The 26,392-nt window shown below is 40.8% G+C and overlaps 1 protein-coding gene across 2 annotated transcripts in view; it reads right to left on the bottom strand.

The window, feature by feature from the left end:
* The window catches only part of pik3c2b (phosphatidylinositol-4-phosphate 3-kinase, catalytic subunit type 2 beta), a 143,217-nt gene that overhangs the window by 102,208 nt on the left and 14,617 nt on the right, over window positions 1-26,392 (bottom strand). The window contains exons 2-4 of one of the 2 annotated variants that reach the window (XM_060910318.1): window positions 8,365-9,224; window positions 6,421-6,521; window positions 5,188-5,348 (exon numbers count right to left, since the gene is read on the bottom strand). In XM_060910318.1, coding sequence (XP_060766301.1) covers window positions 5,188-5,348; window positions 6,421-6,521; window positions 8,365-9,123 — 1,021 coding nt within the window. In that variant the 5' untranslated portion in view covers window positions 9,124-9,224. The remainder of the gene's footprint in view (window positions 1-5,187; window positions 5,349-6,420; window positions 6,522-8,364; window positions 9,225-26,392) is intronic. The other variant, XM_060910319.1, reaches the window with a different exon arrangement.

Here is a 26,392-nt window from a genome sequence, read left to right as displayed (position 1 = left end):
TTCCAACATGACAATGCCAAACCATATACTGCATCAATTACAGCATCATGGCTGCGTAGAAGAAGGGTCCGGGTACTGAACTGGCCAGGCTGCAGTCCAGATCTTTCACCCATAGAAAACATTTGGTGCATCAAAACGGAAGATACGACAAAAAAAGACCTAAGACAGTTGAGCAACTAGAATCCTACATTAGACAAGAATGGGTTAACATTCTTATCCCTAAACTTGAGCAACTTGTCTCCTCAGTCCCCTGACGTTTATAGACTGTTGTAAAGAGAAAAGGGGATGTCTCACAGTGGTAAACTTGGCCTTGTCCCAACTTTTTTGAGATGTGGTGGTGTCATGAAATTTAAAATCACCTAATTTTTCTCTTTAAATGATACATTTTCTCAGTTTAAACATTTGATATGTCATCTATGTTCTATTCTGAATAAAATATGGAATTTTGAAACATCCAGATCATTGCATTCTGTTTTTATTTACAATTTGTACTTTGTCCCAACTTTTTCGGAATCGGGGTTGTACTTGGTCATTTATTTATTGAGGAAAATGAGCCAATATTACATATCTGTAAGTGGCAAAAGTATGTGAACCTTTGCTTTCAGTATCTGGTGTGACCCCCTTGTGCAGCAATAACTGCAACTAAACGTTTCCGGTAACTGTTGATCAGTCCTGCACACCAGCTTGGAGGAATTTTAGCCCATTCCTCCGTACAGAACAGCTTCAACTCTGGGATGTTGGTGGGTTTCCTCACATGAACTGCTCACTTCAGGTCCTTCCACAACATTTCCATTGGATTAAGGTCAGGACTTTGACTTGGCCATTCCAAAACATGAACTTTATTCTGCTTTTACCATTATTTGGTAGAGCGACTTGTGTGCTTAGGGTCGTTGTCTTGCTGCATGACCCACCTTCTCTTGAGATTCAGTTCATGGACAGATGTCCTGATATTTTCCTTTATAATTCACTGGTATAATTCAGAATTCATTGTTCCATCAATGATGGCAAGCTGCCCTGGCCCAGATGCAGCAAAATAGGCCTAAACCATGATACTACCACCGCCATGTTTCACAGATGGGATAAGGTTCTTATGCTGGAATGCAGTGTTTTCCTTTCTCCAAACATAACACTTCCCATTTAAACCAAAAAGTTCTATTTTGGTCTCATCCGTCCACAAAACATTTTTGCAATAGCCTTCTGGCTTGTCCACGTGATCTTTAGCAAACTGCAGATGAGCAGCAATGTTCTTTTTGGAGAGCAGTGGCTTTCTCCTTGCAACCCTGTCATGCACACCATTGTTGTTCAGTGTTCTCCTGATGGTGACCTCATGAACATTAAAGGGCATATTCTGGACCAATTTTTTTTTTTTTTTTTTTAATATGAAAGTATGTCCCTTTACACACTCATCCAGAAGGGTAATTTTGCACAAGGCCATCTGTCTACAGCAGAAAAAAATAAAATAAGACATGTCTGGAAAAATCCCAAGGGTTTCCTCCGAGAGTCTGGAGCCAGATTCATGACGTTAACTGCGGAAGCGCCAGCAGGCTGCGCGAGCTTGCGCAGTTTCAGTGCACAGCCTGTGTAGACGAAGTGCTCCCATTTCTCTCTCATTGTCCGGTCTTTTGGAAAACGATGAGTACTAATCCCATCATGATTGGTGTTGCTACACCCTCCTATGATACATCTGTTAACCATTTTAATAATTACGTGATAACGTTGAAGAAATTTGCAGAAAACCACCAGGTCGTTTTCTCATAAACAAACCAGCACTGATGTAGGATTCAGAGGGAGGCATCCCGCAGATGACGTCACGAAAATCAACGTTTCCCAGGAAATTCAAATGCAAAGTTTTTTCAGAGACGGACCAATTCGCCTCAAATGGCTGGATTTCAACTGAATTTTTCTGGTATTGCGCAAGGTAAAAAAATTGCAGAAAATGCAGAATGTTACAGATATTTGACCCAAGTTTAATATAAAATAGGAGAATTACATTGACCTTGCTCCTGAATTTACCCGTGATATGCCCTTTAACATTAGCCACTGTGAGAGAGGCCTTCAGTTGCTTAGAAGTTACCCTAGGGGGTCCTTTGTGATCTCGCTGACTGTTCACGCCTTGCTCTTGGAGTGATCTTTGTTGGTCGACCACTCCTGGGGAGGGTAACAATGGTCTTGAATTTCCTCCATTTGTACACAATCTGTCTGACTGTGGATTGGTGGAGTCCAAACTCTTTAGAGATGGTTTTGTAACCTTTTCCAGCCTGATGAGCATCAACAACGCTTTTTCTGAGGTCCTCAGAAATCTCCTTTGTTCGTGCCATGATACACTTCCACAAACGTGTTGTGAAGATCAGACTTTGATAGATCCCTGTTCTTTAAATAAAACAGGGTGCCCACTCACACCTGATTGTCATCCCATTGATTGAAAACACCTGACTCTAATTTCACCTTCAAATTAACTGCTAATCCTAGAGGTTCACATACTTTTGCCAATCACAGATATGTAATATTGGATCATTTTCCTCAATCAATAAATGACCAAGTATAATATTTTTGTCTCATTTGATTAACTGGGTTCTCTTTATCTACTTTTAGGACTTGTGTGAAAATCTGATGTTGTTTTAGGTCACATTTATGCAGAAATATAGAAAATTCTAAAGGGTTCACAAACTTTCAAACACCACTGTACAGCGTGATGCGAATAAACAATGCAAAAGTGCAAAAAAAAAAAAGTCACCGATTACATGAATATGCGAGCATTCCACAAAATTAATCGTGTGATGAGATGAGATGTGGATAAGTGGTGATGAACTGGTGCTTATTCTTTTACAAAAAACAGGGGGAAAAAAGAAAATTTTGGCTGCACCCTAACCAGTTTCACTATTTGGTTCAGGAATTGCTAAGACTGATAGCTGGCTTCACCACATCACAAGGTAAGCTACAGACCATGGACTGTACAGCCACCATTTCCATTGACGAGCTTCTCTCCTATGTTTTCCCTCCCAGGCATCGTCTTTAAAGTCTATAATTTTTGTTGCTCTTGTTAAACAGCAACAAAAATGAGAAGGAGAGATACCACCATGCCTGCAGCAGTGTGATGTTTCCACAACCTGCACCCTGATTGGCTGAAAGCGTTTCTTTTGTGGACAAAATATTAGAAAACTCAAACCTGCTGAAAAAAAAAAAAAAAAAAAAAACACACATCTTTTTCCCCCCACACACAAACATTAATTTTTGATGTGAGTGTGTTCATTTATGGGGTAGTTGTTCAAAAAAATATATTATCGGAAAAAAAAATAATCGTAAAGACAAAACACGTTGGATGTGTAAAGACCTGTTACTAAGTGCTGACAGTGGAGACTCCTTACAGAAATGCTTAAAAAAATCCTTTCAGAAAACTTCACCATTATCCATTTATGTGGTGTGTTCACCATACAAGTTGTTGTGGGACCTGTTAGGCATGTAACAATATGTCATGCAGCGATTAATCAAAATAAAAATTGACGATTCAAGTCAATTCAACAAAAAATGAATCATGATTGCCATCAGGCTTGTAGCACTCAAGTCTGACTCGTGCACCAACTTTAAGGACTCGTGACTTGATTTGGACTTGAGCATTAATTGCATTCGGACTCGTAAATTGGAGACGAGGACTTGGATTTTCTTCTTTATTTTTTGCAACATGCCATAATAATTTGGCACAAGATATTTATATCTGCATTAATTTTTATACTAATTTCATGCAAGAGAATGCACATTCACCTGTTCATACGTCATGTTCAGGAACAAACTAACGTTATTGGCGCTAAAATGCCTGGAGAAAACGCCCCAAAGATTGTCCACTTTGCTTATAGAGACTCCTCATGCAGTGGGGAAAATGCACTGCTAAGAGAAGAACTATCGAGGAGACGACGGGGACAACCTCGAACTTTAATCACCATTTGGTAAGACTCCACCCAGAAAAGGAAGTGACATGCTATGTTCATTGCTCGGGGCTTGCTTGCTGACCGATGAACTAGCAAGCGTTAACCCTCTCTCATGTTATTTGCCCTGTTGATAGTGGGTGGGGCTTGCTGAGCGATGAACAAGCTTTTTATCTGTAGCCTATTAAATAAAATGGGGCAGTCAAGCAGTAACGTTCGTCCAACACAGTAGCAAAGACGGTTTCACATAAAGGTCTCAACAGCCACCGTCAAATGCTGCCGTTGGAGTCTTGTTCTCAGATTCAACTCGGATCAATCGTGGACTCGACTCAATTTTCTTTAAATGACTCGGACTTGAACATTCGGGACTGGATTCGGACTCGAGGTTTAATGACTCGGCTACAATACTGATTGCCATCAGTCTGTGTAATCTTAGTTTTCCCTAGCTGTAACTGCGTTGTATAGACAGCAGTGGGCACATGGGAATACATGACTTGACTTCACCGTAGGCGGAAGTAGCACAGGTCTAACGCTGTCAAAAACACACACAGACACACTAAAATGGGAAAGAGCTGTTGAGTGATTAACTGTACAAATAGATTTCATAAGAAATCAGAGCTCTCCCTTTATAAACTGCACAAAGTAAAGAGAAGCAAATGCATGTACCGTAGTATGTTCATAAAAAGTTTATTAAGAAAAGGCCTACTTGTTATTTACTTTTTCACTGTTAATAAAAAGGAATATTTTAGGTAATAGGCTATTATATTTTACTCCAACCACTGCAAATGTGAATACATAGTTACTGTTTGTTATTAAGAAAATGAAACAAAAGTTTTTTTTTTTTAAATATAAACTTATAGCAGTAAAAATATCGTGGGGAAAATTTAATCATGAACCCAATATCATAAACTGAACCGAATGGTGAATTGTTACATGCCTCGTAGCTGTTACTGGAATGATAATGTATTGGAACCAGAACACCGACATAAAGCTGTTATTTGATTTACAGCTGGAACTACTATCAGAGCTGTGGTTATAGGAAGACTAAACCAATTCCTATAACAGCACACTCCATTGTGTTTTATTCCATGCAAATTATATATATATGGCTTCAGTAATTATAGCAAAGCCCAACAAATTTGTCAAAAATAAATTAAATTATTGACCGACTCGATACTTTTTAAACTGCATGTAAATGCACTGATCGAATAATTGCCAAACAAGCATCGCTCACATAGAAACGTGCTGAATATCAGAAAACTCTTACCGTCACAGGTGAAGATGAGTGGCTCACGGATATGTTCACCAATGACGGTGACCTTTATGCTGACCCCGAGTCCCTGCTGCAGTTCCTCCTGCGCCACACATCGGCTCCACACAATCCCCGCATTTTTAGAGCGGTCTGTGCATGGGTAAGCCGAGCGCAACCTGCACACACCAACACTGCACTCAGAGCACATCATACTGGATAATGCTAATATGATCGTTAAATGGGGATGCCCACTGTGTCAAATCAAAAGATTTTTTTTTTTTTAGATCACTGATCTAAATGTCGGTGTCTACCGACAATTATCTCATCTCATTATCTCTAGCCGGAGGCAAGCTGGAGCCTATCCCAGCTGACTATGGGTGAGAGGCGGGCTACACCATGGACAAGTTGCCAGGTCATCACAGGGCTGACACATAGACACAGACAACCATTCACACTCACATTCACACCTACGGTCAATTTAGAGTCACCAGTTAACCTAACCTGCATGTCTTTGAACTGTGGGTGAAACCGGAGCACCCGAAGGAAACCCATGCAGACACGGGGAGAACATGCAAACTCCACACAAAAAGGCCCTCGTCGGCCACTGGGCTCGAACCCGGACCTTCTTGCTGTGAGGCGACAGTGCTAACCACTACACCACCATGCCGCCCCATCTCACAATACCATTTTCTTTTTTAAATATAACTACAAATGTGGTATATCTAGTTACAATTTAGTCTTTGGTATGCTTTTTAAATTTATCATACTGTAACTCATAAAAAGGCAGTTTTATGAAATGGCAATTAAGTTTGTTGTTCCAAGCAAAGTATCACAGCTTGGGTTTCACTGCCTTCAAAGTCAACTTAAATGAACTGGTTTATTTTGTTTAATTTTGCATTTGTTTTTGAGCACACGGTTATGGGCTACCGCCAAAACCAAATGTACTAAGTAGTGTGTAACCTGCGGTTTATACTCTTTAGCAAGAAGCACTGGCTAGCAAACATGCGTTTCTAGTTTCTATGGGAATCAGCCATTGCCTGCGGCAACAGCCAAATCTGCATGTCACTGAACTACCGATCATGTAAAAAAAAAAAAAAAAGTTACATAACCATAGGTTATGAGAATTTGACACAGTAGTATGTTATTTCGAATGGTGACATTTTGCTTTCTTTTATTCTTTTGCAAGTATAGGCTTCTGATTAAACACAATGTTTCTGGAGAAGAAAGGAAGCATAGAGGAGAACTCACACATCGAGCATATGACAGAAGGCAGCCACCTCCTCGTCACGCTCCTCAGAAACCTGGAAGAGCTCATAGCCAAAACCATTGAGCCTGGAACGAAGTGACACCTGCATGACAAGAAGTTCAAACTCAGTCCCAATTCTCACAGTCTTTCACACAGTGGTAAACCCCTCCCCATCTTTACTTCGGAGAGGCTCAGCCTCCCTGGGGTGCTCTTTTTAGACCCAGTCATATTACTGACCTGTTGCCAATAGAGGCTTTGCACAGTCATGTGACCCCATAGCAACGGTAACTAAGGCGCCATGACAGGGGGCATACTTGTAGTGCTTCATTCAGCCGAGTTAGTTGTTACTGATGGGTATGGGAAGGTTTTGCTGCGATTTTTGACATGCAAATCATTTTGAACAAAACAAAGACATCAGATTTTTTTAATTTACCAAAAGTAATTCATCATCAACGGGAAAAAACTAGAGATTTCTAAACGTAGAAGGAAAAAAAAAAAATTCAGCAGGACTCAGTCTCAAACAAAGAGGAGATGGTATGTTCACTTCATTTCCATGAAGGTAAGAATTAAAAGAAGATAATTTCACAACTGCAGCGCAGTGCTTATTCTTATCCAGCGAAGTGAACACAAGTAACAGCACAGTGGCTCTGCAGAGCCGCTTTCAACGAGGTGCATTTACGTTCAGGGGTCCTTCGGAGCATGTTGTGCACGCGCTTGGGACCCAGTCATTATGGGAAACACCTGATACTGATTTGAGCGCAATCAGCACGCTGTTTTCACAAAGACTTTGTGAAGTATTGTCAGGTATGTGACGGTAGATGGGTCTAAGTGTAGGAAGAGTGTTTATTAGCAGGCGTTATATTTACAAAAACAAAACAAGCAAAACCAAAAGCAGAGTCATAAACATGTCTAGAAACAAACGTGACAGTGATAACACTTCACAAAGCCTCTGTGTCCTTACAGAACGTGCTGATTGCGCTCAAATCAGTATCAGGTGTTTCTCATAATGACTGGGTCCCAAGCATGCACGCAACACGCTCTGAAGGATCCGTGAATGTAAATGCACCTTGGTGAAAGCGACTTTGAAGAGCCGCTGCGTTGTTGCTCATGTTCACTTCACTGGATATATATATTTTTTTATTCTTACCTTCGTGGAAATGAAGTGAGCATACCAGAGGGGCTTTGACCCCTCCATTCGACACAGAGTCCGCTGAATGTCCCCCCCCCCCCATTTTTCCCCTTTTATGTTTCGAAATCTCTAGGTTTTTCCCCCCCGATGATGAATTACTTTTGGTAAATTAAAAAAAATCTGATGTCTTTGTTTCATTCAAAATGATTTGCACATCCAAAAATGCAGCAAAACCTTCCCATATCGACCAATAACAACTAACTTGGCTAAAGGAAGCACTACAAGCGTGTCCCCAGTCATGGAGCCCTAATGACCGTTGCTATGGGGTCACGTGACGGTGCAAAGCCTCTCTTAACCAAATTAGGGTTTTTTTGCTTTTAAACATATCTTTTCCAGGCTTTTGCTGCCCCTGTCCCAATGGTTTTTGAAACATGTTACTGGTATCAAATTGAAAACGAGCATATTTTTTTCAAAAAACAATAAGATTTCAGTTTCAACATTTGATATCTTGACTTTGTACTATTTTCAATGAAATACAGGGTTTCCATAATTTGCAAAATCACCACATTGTTTTTATTTACATTTTACACAGCATCGTAACTCCCTACATAAATAATCTTTTTTTAATCATTAGTCTAAGAAGTTACAAATCCTGTGTTTATAATTATTAAAATGACATTATTAAACAATTAACTCTTTCTTGCCTAGCAAAACAGTTCACCCAGTAAATCTGATTTATAATCTATCATGTGAATATTGAAATGATATACCAAACCTGACACTGTTGGCAGAAACATTACTTCTTTGTAGTACGTACCGGATCAGCTGACACCCTACGGTTGTTTCTGACACTCTTTTGCCCAGGCAAGTAGGTGCGAGGTGGCACCTGAGGGGGTAGTGTCTTGCTGCGAGCCACAGGCTTCCCAGTTTGGTCGCCATTAACTTTTTGATGCCTAGGTGACTGCCTACCACCACTGAGCCGCATAAGGGAGTCGTTCAGGTTGTCATAGTTCATGGTTTCTCTAGAGGGAAGCTTGGGTTGGTCCACCTCAGGGCTAAACAGGTTCACATCTCTGGGAGCTGAACCCCTGCAGAGGTGGAACGAGTCTGGTTGAGGTATTGGATTCCTTGGTGGAATTGCTGGAGGAGGTTCATCTGGAGGTGGCAACCCCTTTGAAAGCCCTTCAGTCAACCTCTCATAATCATTCTTTCCAGGATTTTCCAGTATATAGAGGGGCTCCTTGTTGTAGCCATGAGGATCCACATTTGATCTCGATGGGCTGGAAACTCCAGGTTGGATGAGGTTGAGAATCGGATCGGACCCTGATAACCCTTGGCGCAAGTTTGTCCCAGGTGGGCTGGGAATATGTCTAGATTGTGTATTCCTGGATGGCATGGTCTTGGCACTCTCAGACTCTCCCCTTCTAGCAGGATCTTTGTCCTGTTTAAGGCGAGACAGCGCATCGTACTCCATCTGCAAAGCCTCAGCCAGAACCAGCTCTCTGGGACTCAGACCCAGAGATTCCAGGCAGCTCCAATGCTGCTCATTGTCATTCTGAGTCTGTGCTGCAGACATGATCCTGTAGGGAACAATGCCACTACACTGGGTGGTTCGAAAAAATAAGGGGATTTGGATGGAGAAAAGGTTTAAGAAATCCACAGCAGAACCATGGGGCCCTGTTGAGAGACAGGAAAGCAAAAAGGATATTAACAGGTGACGATTCACATCCTTTTGTCTAGAACACCTAATTTAGCCTGGCCATACATACTTTGTCCATAACAGGAAGTGCTCCCCAACTCAACACATCTCTCATTACAGGAGAGGCTAATAGCTGCATGATCAACAAACTACACACAACTAATTACATATCAACACCAAATGCCTTGAAACTTGTGCTCTATTTGGATCAAAGACGACAGCCACAATGCTTTCAATTACAGTCGCTGCATTTATCTAAAGAGAACCCCAGATGGGTTTTGTTTTAGGAGGACAGTCATCTGGCTCCAATTATCTTTGCTTGCTCAGCAAAAGTCAGAGAAAAGCCCGCTGTCTCCTGCCTCGAGTAGGCTGAACATGGCCATCAGCACTCTGCAGGCAAATAAGCTGGGAGTCTTCATCCTGGCCCCAGCAGAACCACAGAACAGTCAGATTCCAGGAGGTCACTGGGTTCTTTATAAATGTGTAAGAATGCTGCTTGGGTTGATGAAATGTTGAATGGGCCAACTATAACCCAGATTCAACATGGGTAACTATCCTACACAAACTATGTAGAATAATAATAATAAATTTGCTTTATATGTTAATCATAGCCAACTTAATAAAATGGCACAAGATCATCTCTGTACCTTTACCCTTATATTTACAGGATCATGAAGATAGATGAACAATTTGTAAACACCACACCATTTGAAATACGTCAGAACAATGGTGACTTTGTTCATCACTAAGCTACACAGCAGGCCCACAAGCTTAAGGAGTAGGACTGCAACAAACGACTATTTTGACCGTCAATTAATCTATTGATTCTTGAAACAAATAATTGATTATTCATCGCCCAATTACCAAATAACTCTTATTTAGCAATCAGCTTTTTAATTTAGCTTGAGGTTGGTTTATGCATGTGCTAACAATGAAGACAATAAAAATGAATACTTCATTCAAAAATTCAATCTTTTAATGAACTTTCCTGCTGATACAAAACATAAATAAGAATTCCACTGTCCATTTTTCCTGAAGTTAAAACTCAAAGATCAGCAAAGTAGCAGAAATAAAATAACAATAAGTCTTTATATGTCACACGTACACTCAAGCAGGCTCGTAGTACTCTGACCAGTGAACTAGCGAGTGTTAACCTTCTCTCATGTTATTTGCCCTGTTGATAGCGGGCTTGCTGAGCGACGAACAAGCTTTAACGTTAGTCCAACACAGTAGCAGAGACGGTTTCACATAAAGGCAGCAACAGGCACCGTCAAATGGTGTGGTTAGAGTCTTGTTCTCGGTAGGGCTGTGCGATATATCGAATATACTCGATATATCGCCGAAAATTCTGTGTGCGATATATAAAATTATTATATCGTAACTATCGAGTATTTTATGGTCATCTTCCAACTTGCGTTCGTTTCGTGTTTGTTTAAAACCTTTCCTGGTGGTTTTCTCCCTGTCCCTCAGGCAGTAACGCGAGAGGCTGCCTAAGGGTAAAGAAAACAATAACGTCACGCACTCGCCAACCAATCCCGGGCGACATCTCGGTGCTGAAAGGAACTTCCGGGAAGATTTTCTAGTTTCGGTTGTGTTGCCAGATTGGGCGGTTTTAAGTGTTTTTTGGCGGGTTTTGAACATATTTTGGGCTGGAAAACGTCAGCAGTATCTGGCAACACTGCCGGCAGGAAGATTTCCTAGTTCCGGTTTACAGCGCTGACTCAGTTCGTGCAATCGCTGATTTTGCACAGGCTACCGTGTAAGCTGTGTCAATTTCAGCGACAAATTAAAAATGGAAGCGGACGAATTGGTTCCTAAAAGAACTAGTAAGCAGGGCTTTGAACCAGAATTTTTTTTCCTATTGGTTCGTTCCGAACAGAAACGGAATTTTAACGTTTCCGGTTTTGGGTTCCACCATTAAATAGACGTTCCCAAACCGGTTAGAACAAAAAAAATTTCGTTCCCTGAACGGTTAATTACGTTCCCTGTCAGCTGTTTAACAAATGGCTATAAAATTATGTCTCTGTCTCATCCAGCTTAAGCCAAATGTAGGCTAATTCTATTACAACCTTCATTAAATAAGACAAGAAATAATTCAAAACAATTATTTCAAATGTTGGCGATTTGGATTCTCAGTATGTCTTCCCATCTACACAAACAGAAAAAGTGCCAAAAATGAAAGATAATTTGTTTAGTGTGTTACCAAAGGCTAGTCAGGCCCTATGCATTGATAGGCCTGAAGTTAACGTCATTTAATGTTCGCGAGCCTCTCATTAACGTGGACAAATATATTGATATCGTGTTTGAAATTGACGTTTTTGAATAACGATAGACTGCAATATTTACCTCTTATTTAAGATGTGGAGACGTGATAGTCCACCCTCCCGCTCTCTCCATTCAGTCAGCGAACGTCACACAGGAAGTGAACCCCAGCGGGTCATAGAAACTTGCGCAGGAGAAGAATGACTTTATTTGTAGGCTACGGAAACTTTGAGGAACGAAATAAAAACCGGTATTAACCGGTTACCATTATTTTTAATACGCGTTTCTGTTCCGGAACATAAAAAATAATAAAGTTTCTGGTTTCGTTTCTGTTCCATGTGAAATAGAAAAAGTTCCCGGTTTTCTTTTTCGTTCCTTGAACCGGTTCAAAGCCCTGCTAGTAAGGGGTCAGTCATCTGGCAGTTTTTTGGATATCGCGAGGAGGACGTGGAACAGCAAATGCCAGTTTGTAAAGTGTTCAAAAAAAAAAAAAAAACTGTCATCACGAAAGGCAGCAGCCAGAATTATACACATCTGAGAGGTAGAGCCAGAAAACATTCAGTTCAAAAGTGTGCAAAGAGAAAAATTATGTTTTGCAGATCTCTCTCTCTCTCTATTGTGAATGTTCCAGTGGTTCTCAGTAGTCAGCTTGGAGATCTATTTTTTTAAATAATTTAATGAATGAGCACTTTTCTTATTTAGGCTAAATGTCTCTCTCAGTGTTGAGCTTGCACTTTATTGATTTGAGCTCTGAGCAGCTCTGTACTGTATTGCCCCTTTGTTGCAATTTTCAAGATTGTTTTTGCAGTTTGTGCGACATCTTTGTTGAATAAAAATAGTCTTATTTCAATTCAGTTGTGATTAATCACTAACATGAAAAATTAAAATGTTGTTGAAAACCACCTGTAAAGTTAACCAAGAATGTTATTTAATCTGCAGGGATTGTAGTGAAAGCAGTAAAGAGTAAAAGTTAGATTTCATGGGGTCCTTTAGAGGAGATTTAAATATATCGAGATACATATCGTATATCGTGAAATGGAGAAAATGTATCGGGATATTCATTTTTTCCCATATCGCACAGCCCTAGTTCTCGGATTCGACTCAAAATTTTCTTTAATGACTTGGACTTGAACACTGGGGATTCGAGACTGGACTCTGGGTTTAGTGACTCGACTAAAACACTGCACTCAAGCACTGATTTAAGCACACAGTGAGACTCCTCCTCTGCATTTAACCCATCTGAAGCAGTGAAAACACACACATGCACACACAAGTGAGCAATGAGCACACGCACATACCCAGAGCAGTGGGCAGCTATGCTACAGTGCCTGGGGAGCAGTTGGGGCTTAGGTGCCTTGCTCAAGGGTACTTCAGCCCAACCTCAGGCCATGGCTGCCCCATGTTAATCTAGCTGCATGTCTTTGAACCGGAGCACCCGGAGGAAACCCACGCAGACACAGGGAGAACACGCAAACTCCACAGAAAAGGCCCTCGGTGGCCACTGGGCTCGAACCCAAAACCTTCTTACTGTGGTGAGTGTGTGTGGAAGAACAGTCTTGGGACAGAAATCTTACTTTCTCAGTCATTAGCCTGTGCTACTGATGAACGCTACAGCAGCTGGAAGGTGACTTCACTGCTACGCTAACAGCGCCAACTTGCAGGTAAGCTAGCACTGGCCTTCAATAATGCTGATATGAAGAGAGAGTGTATATGTATGTAGTATAATAATATTGGCTGGCTTTTTTTCGTGGTATATCAGATATATTCCATTCAGCTAGCATGATACTGAACTCGTCTTCGACGAGTTCAGTATCATGCTAGCTGAATGGAATATATCTATCTGATATACCACGAAAAAAGCCAGCCAATATTATTTAAAATGTTTCCCCTCTATCTGTCCAGTTTCACGATAAATGGAGAGGTTAGTTATTTGAGCGGTCACTTTCCCCCCCCAAAAGCCAGGTTCTGATGAGATCAAATAAACCCATAAATTCTTCATATTGGCCACACGTATAAACAGGTGTAGAATGTTCTTTGCAATTTAGCTCAAAAATATCAAATTCTGACATCTGCAAACTTGTGCAGTCAGCAGCAACACTATCTCCAGCCATAAACATCACCATGACATTGTGACGACAATGCAACGGTGAAAATTTTAAACGTTATTTGGACTGTGAACAGCTTCGTTGTGAAGAACAAGTTGTTCCAACTCCATTAACAATTCAAGAGGATCTGCATTTCAAATAAATGTTACAGCTCAGAGCATGAAGTAAGACAGCGTTTAACATTAGCTAACTAACCGAGATGAATCTTCACGTGAGCCTACCCGCTTCCTTTTCACATGCTCCAACATAAAGGATGTGCTCCCATGCCAACTAAGGTCAGCTTTAAAAATTGTGCAATTCACAATTTTTAGTGTGAAATACTCCCATACTTTGGAGGCTTTTGTTTTTGAAGCTGCCATCGTGCTTTTGTTAGCTTCTCTCCAATAAGCAGTAATGTCAAAGCATTCCTAGTTAGCACGAAAAAGACATGTGATGACATCACCAACTAATCGATGATTAAATTAGTTGGCAACTAATTTTAGTCAACGCAGTTGATTAATCGATGCACCCCTAACACAGAGATTCTGGGGTTCCAGGTCACCTTGTAATTTCAGACATGGTCCAAAGTTGTTGTGTTGCCTTCATGACATAAGCTGAATGTCACACTCTCTAAATCAGTTTTAAATCCGTCTCATTGTAAACTAGAAACTCCACTGTATGAAGTTATGCAGCGGTGAAACGGTTAAAATTCCCAATTCAAATGACTAAGCCTCTCCATTGACTACTTTCGCATACCCATAATGCTTTGCGCCTTGGGGGTAACCAAGCACTACATTTCTTTACCAAGTCAGATAACCTCAGTCATTTCTTTGAATTCACATGGGGGTAAAACGACTTTTCCTGATTTAAAGTTTAACAGAATACCTAAAGAGGCTAAGCGTCGAATAGTATGGTTAAACAGAGTTTGCCGTCAAAATTTTACACTGATAGACAACACACGACTGTGTTCTGCACACTTCAGTGGCGGAAGTAAAGTCTGATGATCCACATCACAAAGCCTACAACCCTTCTGTCTTTGTGTTTAGTCATAAAAAGTGCAAAAACCAAAAAACAAGGACAAAGGTCTGAAAAGGACCATTTTATTAAAGGGTCAACTCCCAAAACAAAGTGCAAACGATGCAGTGTAAGTAAGTTTACATGCACTTCCTCTTTTAGTGTTTACATAGGGAGATCAAGCGTAGTATTTGACCCGGTAGCCCTAACAGCTTCCTCTAACGGTCCAAAGATTGTCGTAATCTGGTAGCGTATGAGCTCCAGGAAAATCAGAGTGAAGGAAATCAAAATCAGCTTAAACTTAAAAAATATATTTGACAGTTCCGCTCTGTTTACAGTACTTACTTGACTGAGTGAATTCCATGCTTGTGTCCCCATGCACGTAGCGTTTTATATTTTCCTACAGCTTTCTCGCCATAACCAGCAAAAATGATTTCACTGTGGATTCTTCTATGATTGGTGTCGATCTTTCTCAGCTCTTCTGCCAATCTTTTAAAATTTCTGCAGGCAAGTAATTGTTGGAACACCCGTGTTGATAGACGAAGAAGGCTGCTGACTCACCATCACCCGAAGTAGAGATGTTCAAAGCGTTCAGTATGATCTTTACAAGCGCTTTTTTACCGAATGATTTCTCGAAGTCCACACAAAAATTTTTTTTTCCTCTCCGTGCTTCCACGGAAGGCGGTCGCATTTTCTGCTCTCCCTCTCCCTCCTTTTTTCCCTGCTTGTGCTTCTGTGTCTTGTCTCGTCTGCTGTACTTTTTGAAGAGACACTCCCTGCATTACTTTCTAAACTAAAAAAAAGCATGGAATTGATAAACGGGTCTCCTAACGAAATTGACACAGTTTTCTCAACGAGAAGTTTGGGTTCGGGGGAACCCGTCTGTCCTGCCGGAACGTTTGCGGCTGGTTACATGATGGACGCGTGGGAGCAGTGGCGGGTCGTGTGCCTGGCGATTCTTTCTGTGGAGGACATTGAAGATATCTACCTATTCGGAACCATGATTACAGGACTTTTGCTGATTGGATTAGGCATTGCCCTGGTATATCGAGGAAATCAGACAACGGTGACAGCTGTTCAAAGCCCCACAAAGCTGCCCGATATGATTGGAGTGGTGGGCAAAGCTGTTGGCACTCGGACTGTGGACATTCAGAACTTTAACCACAAAATGGTTGTTATATCGGAGCAGCTTTCAGCTTTGCAAGGAATACGTTTTTCGGAGATCAATTTGAATAGAATGGACAGAATGGACGAGCGGTGTGGACGTGCAAAGACTGCATCTGGAAAGACCAAACAATTCATATCTTATCGACATTCGGCGCCCTGAGACAGCACCGGCCTTGGCTCAGGCCGTTGCTGAGACAACATTTCCCCCTGAAGGTCACTGCCGGGAGACACTCTCGCATTCCTCCTCTAACTTTCCGCGGTCGCCATTTTTACCCCCAGTGTGACAAGCGGGTGCATGACCAGCGCCTTCATGGCTGCAGGAGCGGACGGCTGCTTGCTTGCGCTGGATTACCTCCTCCCCTCCCCCCACCCCTGATTACCCCCCTCAAGTCCCGTGTTTAAAGTGTACTTGTGGTGTTGTTTGTGTTATTGTGTGCTTGTGCGGAGGTTTTTAAATGCTCCCACACTGTACTCCTGACATTAGCATAGTGTGGGGGTGTTCTTTTTTTCCTCATCTTTCCTCATGTTACTACTGTGTTTCTTTTCTTTTATCCCTGTCTTCCTGTCCTGTTCCCCCTCTGTAAGGACAGGTTGATGGCCAATGTCACTGGTAACAGTGACAATAAAGGGTTCATTCATTCATTCATTCAAAAGGCTTTGTCGATTTCTTTAAGCTTTGATTTGGTTAGTTTTTACACTTCTTTGAAGGTTTTAGGGAGATTTAAATTCGAAAGATTGTCAGTGTGTGATGCCATGTTGTTTTAGTTTGTTTATATTTTGGTTACCCCCAAGGTGCAAAGCATTAAAAGTAATATGAAAGTAGTCAATACAGTGTTCTCTACAAAGCCATGTTCCCAAACCACATGGCCAAGCTAAAACAGCTAACTGGTGCAAGAAGGGGGATGTTCCAAACTGACATACAACATAACTGACAGCAAGTAGACACACCTCCTTGCTTTTTGGCTTGGTTCATATTCCTGTGGCTATGTATTTATAAATACAGCGCCAGTCAAAAGTTTGGACACACCTACTCATTCATAGGTTTTTCTGTATTTTGACTCGTTTCTACACTGTAGAACAATACTGAAGACATCAAAACTATGAAAGAACAGATGGGATGTATATGGGATTTTCTGGTTTAAAAAAAAAAAAATAGCGTTTCACAATTTTAGATTTTTCAAAGTAGCCACCGTTCACCTTGAGGACACTTTGCACACTACTGGGATCATCATATACCCTGTCCACACTAGGGATTTTGTACTACGAAACTACTTTCGTACCGCAACACCTGTCCACACTAGCAACTATACCGGTACTGTAGCGGTATAACTAAAGCGGTACGAAACCCACAAATGTATGGGTTTTGTACCGGTACAGTATCGGTACTGTAGCGCTTCGCGTAGTGTGGACAGATGAAGTGGCTCTGTATCGATACAAATATAATGCGCATGCGCAAAGTCACACACCTCAATCGATGTCTTCGCTGAATAAAATAGTGAAGAACGGAGATTCGTTTTCTTTGTTTCTTTCTCAACTGCCTCGCGCGTTTTATACGATTTGACTGAATAAATGACCACCAAAAATACAAACTGTACATTGACAACAAAAAGCACACACACATTGTTTCATCCATACAGAAGCCGAGAGAGGCCCTTCGTATAATCCTTTTTTTTTTTATTCACCTTGTTATCCCGAGATAACGACATAATTAATTCAGGATCTCGAGAAAACACCACAACTAATTCGAGATCTCGAGAAAACAAAACCGTTATTTCAAGATCTCAAGAAAACAAAATTATTTCATGATCTCGAGTAAACAGTTGAGAAATGTTTCATTCAGGTACGCCAAGAGACTTGTGATATGCTGACTTTGGGGCTATTTCTCATTCTGTATAGACACAACTTTGGTCATTAGAATGTCTGGAATAATCGCTCACCTAATAAGGCAATATTTTGATCAGGGGTTGACACAGGGAGAGATTGCATCAAGTCTTTTAATAAGGGATAATTTCAAAATTAGTCCGCGGCACCGCCACAGAAGACTGGCCCGGCTTCGTCTCTACCGACGGAGATACAGTGATCCAGCTGAGATCATGAAATAATTGTTTTGTTTTCTCGAGATCTCGAAATAACGGATGCCATATATTCTCGGAAGGAAGTTACTCGGTAACCACGGAAACATTTCGCGCACGCGCATTTCAACTACCGTGAAAGAAAACCGCAAACATTTCTCGCTAGTGTGGACAGATGCACTAAACTGTACTGGTATACTTTGTATCGATACAGTTATACCACTTTCGTATCGGTATAAGTGTGAACACAGCATTAACCAGCTTCATGAGGCATGGTCACCTGGAATGCTTTTCAATTAACAGCTGTGCCTCGTCAAAAGTTAATCAGTGCAATTTCTTGCCTTCTTAATGTGTTTCGGAAACAGTTGCGACAATTAATAATGAGAATTGAGATGAGTGCAGTCAGTATAATCTCTCTGAAATTATTAAAAATGTATTTTATACCAGCAGATCATGTTACATCCAAAAGCTGAAACATGCAGGCATCACAGATCCATATAATTTACCCACAAATTTATTTATTTATGATGCTTCCCCCCCATAACCCTACATTCTCCATCTCCTCCTCTCTAACCCCCTCTTCATCCCCATCATACAAGACACGTTCCGTCATGAAAACGTTCTATCGGGACGCCTTCCAGGCAGGGGTGCACCGATCTACGTCATTCCTGGTTTGGGCCATTCTCAGCAGAAGGGAAGGGAATTCCAGGCATCGCTTCATGGAGGGAAGTTTAAATGTTTTATTTTGTTGAGTTTTTCATCTGCACACCTTGTGATTACATTGAAAATTGAAAGTTTGTGTTAAAATGACACTGAGGAGACCTGTTCGTGTCAGTATCACTGTAAGTTTAAAAGTGCCACGCAAATTGCCCAGAGCTAATTGCTACACTCCTCTCCTCTGGTAAACTTAAAGAAAAATACCAATGCTCATTCCAAACTCTACAAGAGAGCAGGTGCTGACCTTTGTTGGTGGCAGATGCCAAATAAGACCAAAACAATCTTTGCCACAGGACACAAGACTTTATAGATCCCGCTAATGGGCATTGTCAAAATAAAAGCCCCCCCACCCAAACCAGTCAACTCTGCCGGCTACACAGGCTCATCTCCACATCTGTTATTACATCCAAAAGCAATACAGGTCTCTGGTATTGTTCTTTTAGATGTAACTTCTACAAGTTTATCTGTTGACTGAATTTGGCTTATAATCATTTGCATACACTTGGGCAAACACAAAGCTCACCAGGCAATATGGCCGGGTAAACAAATCTGCAGTTGTGATGACGTCACATGAAAGTGACCACAATGTTGTGACCTTTTCGTACTGTTCACGTTTGCTTTGTTTGTTAAACAACATAATCTAACAGGTGTGCCAAGGCAATCAGGAGAAATTCTTCAAGTAGGAGCCCTGCATCCCAGGATGCTTTAAAATTCCGAACATGCTTTTTTTGTGTGTGTGTGAAAATGCACAACTTCTGCGTTAATGCGATCCCTGAGTCTTATATTTCATGCAAAATGAGTGGGGAAGATAGAGTGGGGATCAATACTACTTCTTTCTTAATCACAGACAGAAGAAACCACGCTATTAGGAGGGGGTGTAATCATGCACAAAATTATAATTCCATACACCACCATACCATGATATCTCAATATAATAGTCAAAACAACACAAATGAGGATTTTCTGAATATGTGCCTTATGTTTCCCTTTTCAATCAAGTAAAACCTCAAACTTTATGAAAGTACAATAATTGAAACTTAATCTTGACAGTTTTTGTTTGATCCAATCAACTCATAATCAATAGCATATAATGAAACAAAAGCTGTGCATCCGAAAGCAACATAATTAAAACATGGCCAATTAAACATTTGCTCTATGGTCAGGAGAGCTCGTGCACAAGGTTGCCAGGACCCAACAAAATTTCCACCACCAACTGCTTCTCAAAAAAAGAAAAAACCACCACACACAAAAAGACCTGAAGGTAGTCCAAACAATTTTCACATTCTTTACCGTTACCCAAACAGTAAAATCATGCTGTAACTCAGCATTTTGGGGGAAAATTTAAAAATAAATAAATAAATTTAAAGGCACTGGTGCATGAATGTTGGAATCCAGGATACTGATCGGGTAAACATGAAATTTCAAGATGCCAGGGAAATGAACAGTCTTCGCCATTACTCCCAAAGGATAAAGATAATGCTGCATGTGAGATAATAAATGCATAATTTGATTATCTTTTTTTCTGCACTCGGTGATCCAAAAATGCCATGAGATGTCTTTACCGTTACCCAGTGTTGTGTCTACAGGGAAATGATAAAGACATTACTGGTTACAGTAAAGATGACAAGTGGGCATTATTTTTTCATAATGATATATCTCTTGCTTTGTGAATTCATGAAATATGCTTTTTTTGTCTATGAAATATATCTACAGGGATTAACTAAAGTTAGCGTATACAAAATTTTTTAAAATCTCTTTACTGTTACTCGTCACTTTTTCTGAGAATGGCCCTTATACTGACATATAATATCCATACAAAACATGTTCGAGTGCTCACTTGTTCCTACTTGTACCTGTATACTATGTACAGATTTTATTTTAAAAGAAAAACAAAATGTCCCTGGGTGCTAACATCTGACTCTCTCTGAGGTTCAAATATCATGCTCCAAGTACAAATTACAAGAGAGAATCTGAAATTGTGACGTCACTTACCCACCACATGACTTACCGAGGTGGAGAGCTAGTGGATACAACGCTTCTAAAAACTGTTGTAAACAACCCTAAAGATGCCTGAGGGTCAAGCTTTTGGCTTTAAAAATAAGCCCAGTCACTGAAGCAGTGAACAATCGAACACACACACACACACACACACACACACACACACACACACGTAAACAGTCAGCAGACTCTTACCCTGCCAGGAGGCTGTTTGCGGCCTATAAATGCTGTCACTAGCTACTCAGGGGGGTGCCCCCCCAAAATCAAATTTTTTCCTTGTATTTTTATGACATCGTCTTGTTAGCTTTTCTCAGCGAATAAAAACAAATCTTTTTAAACAGCATGAATCGCGTTGCTACGACAACAAGCAATGTTTACTAGTAACAGTGTCAATACTGCATATTGCATTATCTAGCCAAGTGAGATTTAAACTTCATAAAAGTGAAATCTGTTGATTCACGTATTTTGTTGCCAGTAAAAATCACATGGTTACAGAAAATTTCTGATGAGATTTTTAGAATTAGAAGCCGTCTGAAGAATTTAACCCATTTGAAGCAGTGAACACACACACACACACACACACACACACACACACACACACACAGGTAGTCGTCGATTTACGACCTATGCGACTTACAACCGATCAACTTTACAACCATCTGGTTATGACTGGCAAGTGTTTCCCAGCTGAGCGTACGACAGTTTCCGCCCCAGCTCCAGGCACATGCGCAGTCTCTCGCGCTCCCTCGCGCACTCCGTCATACAGTTTCCGCCCCAGCTCCTGGTTTATGAAACGAACAAATGCTCCCGCCAGCCCGAGTGCTGCAACAGCTGATGATGACGTAGATGACCCACAGCCAAGCACCAGTGATGCCAGCGGTCACTAAACTTTGTAGTTTGCTATGTTTTACGTTTGTATTTTGGTATGTTTCAAACTAAAATGTTTTCTATTTTTCACACTTGTATTTCGTATTTTATTGTTTTGCACATATTAAACGAATTGTACTGTACGCAGTGTAGTATGCAGTGTTTGACTTAAACCAAATAATGAGCCAAGGTAATGAAATAAGAAAATGTTGATAAAATAAGACTTTCAGATGATTACAATATCATTACACATCACAATATACTTACGTTCATTTAACATAGGCCGACTTACGACCAGATCGGTTTACGACCGGTCAGTCGTAACCAAACGCAGTCGTAAGTCGACGACTACCTGTATACAGAGAGATCACACATGCAGTGGTGCTTGGTGTTTTTTTTTTAAGACTTAGAAGCCTTTATTTGATGGCTCTGTGTTACCAAGGGAAACATCACAAGCAGATACCCAGTTTCGGTGCAAATGTATACGTCCATGGATAAAATGGATCAATTTTTGTTCTAAAGTTTTATTTACATCAACACATGGGGTTGGGGGCACATCAGGGCACTTGCCGTGATTGGCAAACAGCGGTTGTTCTTGTTTGGCTTTAACGGACTGTGGCACTGAGGGCGTGGTTGAGCATCAGCTGTAGACACAGAGGGGGTGGGTTTAATCGGTAGGTAGTACCTGATGACTCTGTGTCTGATTGCTGTTTGTGTGCGTCTTTGTGCTTTCACTATCGTAATGAGAGAGAACGAGCTTAGCTAGTAGAGTCTCTCTCACACACACACACACACACACACACACACACACACACACACACACACACACACACACAGAGCAGAGCATGAACAAGGAGAATGCCATGAGCTAGTGACGGTCCCTTTTCAGGTAGTTTTTTGTTTCTGAAGGTGCGCCAAGAAGTGCAGTGCAAATAAACGCGAGCCTGGAACTCTGATAAAATTCCACCTGTCTCCTGAGTCTTATTTCGCACCTTTACACATGGTTCTCCACAGACTTAATTTTTCCACCCACAACTAGGAGTGGGCGATCTGGCAAAAGAAATTATACCACAATTTTTTTTTTCCAGGCTAGATCACCATCCACAATATAGCTTAGACTACTCTTGCAAGCCAACTAATTTCCCTATTAATAAAAATATAGCTCACTGATGAAAAAGAATAAGAGAGCACAGACAGTGTTTTTAGAAAATGGTAAATAAAAAGTATAAATCACTTCTAGAAAGGTCTTCAGTGATTAAAAGCATGGTTTTCCCCAAAGCGTTTTAGTGTGTCGGGCCCGATACGCTTGCTCTGCCTGCCGATACGCTTAGTCGCTTTAGTTAAAATCCGATACACTTAGATTTATACCGATACGTTAAATTTCCTACCCACAAGTAACGAGATACATAGGAGAGCAACAGAGGCGGAGCCAAAGAACGTGAACATCCGGGGCTTAGCCCAGTGGGGGGTCTGGGGGGCCTCCCCCAGAAAATTTTGGATTTTTTAGATGCAATTTCCTACGTTCTAGTGCATTTTGGGGTGACCTGCTAGACATGGCAAATCGTAAATCCCTTCTGATTCATACACTCCATTCTCAGCTGCACATTCTGAACAAGACAATACGATTTAATGGAAAGAAATAATAATCACTTAACTCCTGACTTCTGTAAACATCAATGGCAAAATTGAGACTTTTAAATTTGGCAGAACACTTGACGTCCATAAATGGCCTGAGCCAAAATAATCTCTTAGCGTTTAAGTGTTAAACACAACACAGCTCTTTACAATGCTGACGAACGTCCCATTCACTTTGAAGTTATGAATCACAGTCAGACCAAAGTCAGTTCAGCGAACTGTGGCGTCGGACTTTCTGTGCAGCATAACAGAACTAGCCTATTATTTCAGTTTGCAAGCACAAGTAGTAAAACTATTCTTACCTTTTGGTTTTCTTTTTAAAAAAACCCAAAAGTGTCGACTGCTTTTTGCTTGCCATGGTGAGTCGCTCTTCTTTTTGTTAGTTTATTTACGAAACTATGGCGACGCCACAGATCACCGAACTCTGATTCTGACTGGTCGAACTTCAAGGCTGAAATGCTGTAGATTCTGATCAGTGAAGTAGCCTACAATGTATCGGTTGATGAAATTTCTTGTTGCGGTGCATTAAGATAGCAACATTTTGAAAATTAGGGAAATGCGGAATTTGTTGTAGGCTATTTGCCCATTAATGAGTTGTAATGTAATTTAGAGCGAGTGTGACGTCAGGGTTGTCATATTTTTCAGGGCTGCCAACTTTTCAAAATTCCTTGGAGTGAGATTTCTTTTTTTTTTTTTTGGGGGGGGGTGTCGACGGCAAAATTTTTCCACACACCACGCAGTAAGTGGGAATTTTGTATTCAGTTTGATATTCACTTGTCCCCCTGCATTCTGGTGTTTTGTCTGTGGGTCGTCCAGCTGGAGATGGACGGGGGGGGGGGGGGGGGGGGGGGGGGGGATTTTGGATTTAGTAGATGTTCCTGCATTCTGGTGGATTTTTGGAGTGGCCTGCTGTGCCATACCTACATTCTTACACACCCTGACTCCTGACTTGCCAGGCCTTCAGCTTGTGGCCAACAAAAGCACCAAGTTTTGGCTTAAAAGCCCCCACACTAGAAAACTACAGATGACCGCCAATGTTCCTGTAGCCCTATAGACCTGTGTTTCAGATTTAAAGGCAAGTTCATGTTTGAAAATATTTCATCAGCTAAGCCTAAACACCTTCTGAATTGAAACTAGGCTAAACGTTAAGTTTTTAATAACTGTTGCAAAAATAAGATTGTCCCTCACTGACTATTCATTATGCATTTAAGGGCTTTCCCCACCACTGGGTTCAGCAGAAGATTGGCATGGGGAAAAATATCAACAGCAAAAGAACAAATAAAATGCTTAAACAGTAAGCAAAATGTGCATGTGCTACAAGAAACAAAATGATTAAGTTTGAACAGTATTGAAACACAAAAGCTGAACCTTGGCCATAGGTGGGAATGTGCACACAAAGTTGGGCTTAAAAATGTTGGTCATACTTAAATAAGCTATATTAATATATTTCTTATTAATTTATTTCTTATGTTTCTTATTAGTAATAGAGCATTCGTCAGGGCCTGTTATCTGACAAATATTCTCTACCTGTCTTGCCCTCTTTGAAACCCTGTCTCCTCAGTATATTGTTCTGTCTTTTTTTTTTTAATTATTCACAACAAAGTTCAAGCTCTTTGATATTACAGGTGACCATGCTTTATTTACTTTAACTGAGCAATTACATACATCATAAATAATTAAAAATAAATACCCTGTAAATAAACAATAGGTATGGTGGCTAATGGCTCTTCTTGCATTTGTAATATATTATCTCTTCCTTGCTTTATTTTACAACATTTCCAGTATGGCTTCAAATAAAGTCATAAAGTATGATAACATGCAGTAAACAAACTAAAAATGCGCTTAATAAACGTGTGCTAAGGAGGTGCTCTCCCGTGCTGCTTGTTGGGGAAGATAGAGGCTGTGGCACGGCAGTAGGCCGATAATGATTTAGCATGCCTAGTACACAGCTCTCGATATGGCATTAAATATTCCCACAACACACACAGGCTAAAACGATTCAGAAATTTTATATAAGTTCATAATTACGCCAGTAATGCCACACATTGGCGTGCATATGTACAAACCTGTCTGAGACACCCGTCTTCAACTCGGATACCTTCTTCTCTCTCCTCTTCCTTTAAATTGACGGTAGGCAATTATCCAATTTCCGGCGAGTGCAGCATCATTAGATGCGCCACCTGCCATAGGGGAGTGTGTACAGAAGGGAACGCCTCTCTGCCTGTTTAGCCGTGCATAAGGCGTAATTGATCGATCGCAAGTGGTTGGCACAACGCAATGGGTAGCCGAGATCAGACAGATAAACTAGATTTTTTCTAGCGTGAGAAATCGGAGGTATGGCGTGTGAGCGTGTGAAGACAGTCAAATGCGTGTGTCTCACGCTCATTGCGTGAGAGTTGGCAGCCCAGTATTTTTTAACAACTTAAAGGATCCGGGGCTTTGGAAGAAACATTCGGGGCTTAAGCCCCCAAAGCCACCCCCCCGCTCTACCCATGGAGAGCAAATAACAGATCCATTTACATATTGACTGATATTTGTGTTAAACAAGCGGCCTTTTTTCCCCAATGTTTGTGTTGATTCTGTCAAAGTAATATGTCTGCGTGGTATGATGTAAACAAACTAATCTGTTGGCTGTGTCAATATCACGTGTTCAAACCGTCCAATAAAAACATCGAAAGAAAACATCAGACATCCCGGAAGTTTCCGATTCATTATAAGCGATCTCATTGGCTGCCGATGTTGTCCCCCACCAGACGGACGAAGCCGACTGATTTTAAATCACAAAAGTTTGACCGAGTCTATTATCATTCATGAACGTGTTTATAAGTACATAATCTTTCTGCAAACTTAAATGTATGAATTAAGTTTTCTTTTCCTTGAAATATTTTAATCTTAATCTAGCCCATTTAATAAAGTGCAAAAATGTAAACTTTATAATATGCAGCTGCCTTACTTTTCAGTGTATCTTAGTTACACATATATTACAGTAATTGCATCAGAAACATTCTAAACCATTGCAGTTATAGTAATACAGCAACTTATTTTAAAGTGCCATTCCACCATTGGATGTATTTTTTTGGCATAAAATACAATATATTTTATGACAACATGACTAGACAGAGAAATCTTTTAGCTTCAAAATTATATATCAAACAGAATTTTTTGACAACGACAAGTATATTAATTTTGCGACCAAAGTCACCTACCCTTTTAATTTCCGTGCGGTAGTGAAACGTGATGTCATCGGCAGGTTCCCCTTCTTGTGTACCACGTCACGTGTGACGTGGCACAGATTATCAGCAATGGCGGATAGAACGCGATTGTCAGCTT

Source organism: Neoarius graeffei, chromosome 26, assembly GCF_027579695.1.
Source record: "Neoarius graeffei isolate fNeoGra1 chromosome 26, fNeoGra1.pri, whole genome shotgun sequence".
Classification (NCBI taxonomy): Eukaryota; Metazoa; Chordata; class Actinopteri; order Siluriformes; family Ariidae; genus Neoarius; species Neoarius graeffei.
The sequence above is the reverse complement of the archived record's forward strand: the minus strand, read 5'-3'. Positions and strand labels throughout refer to the sequence as shown.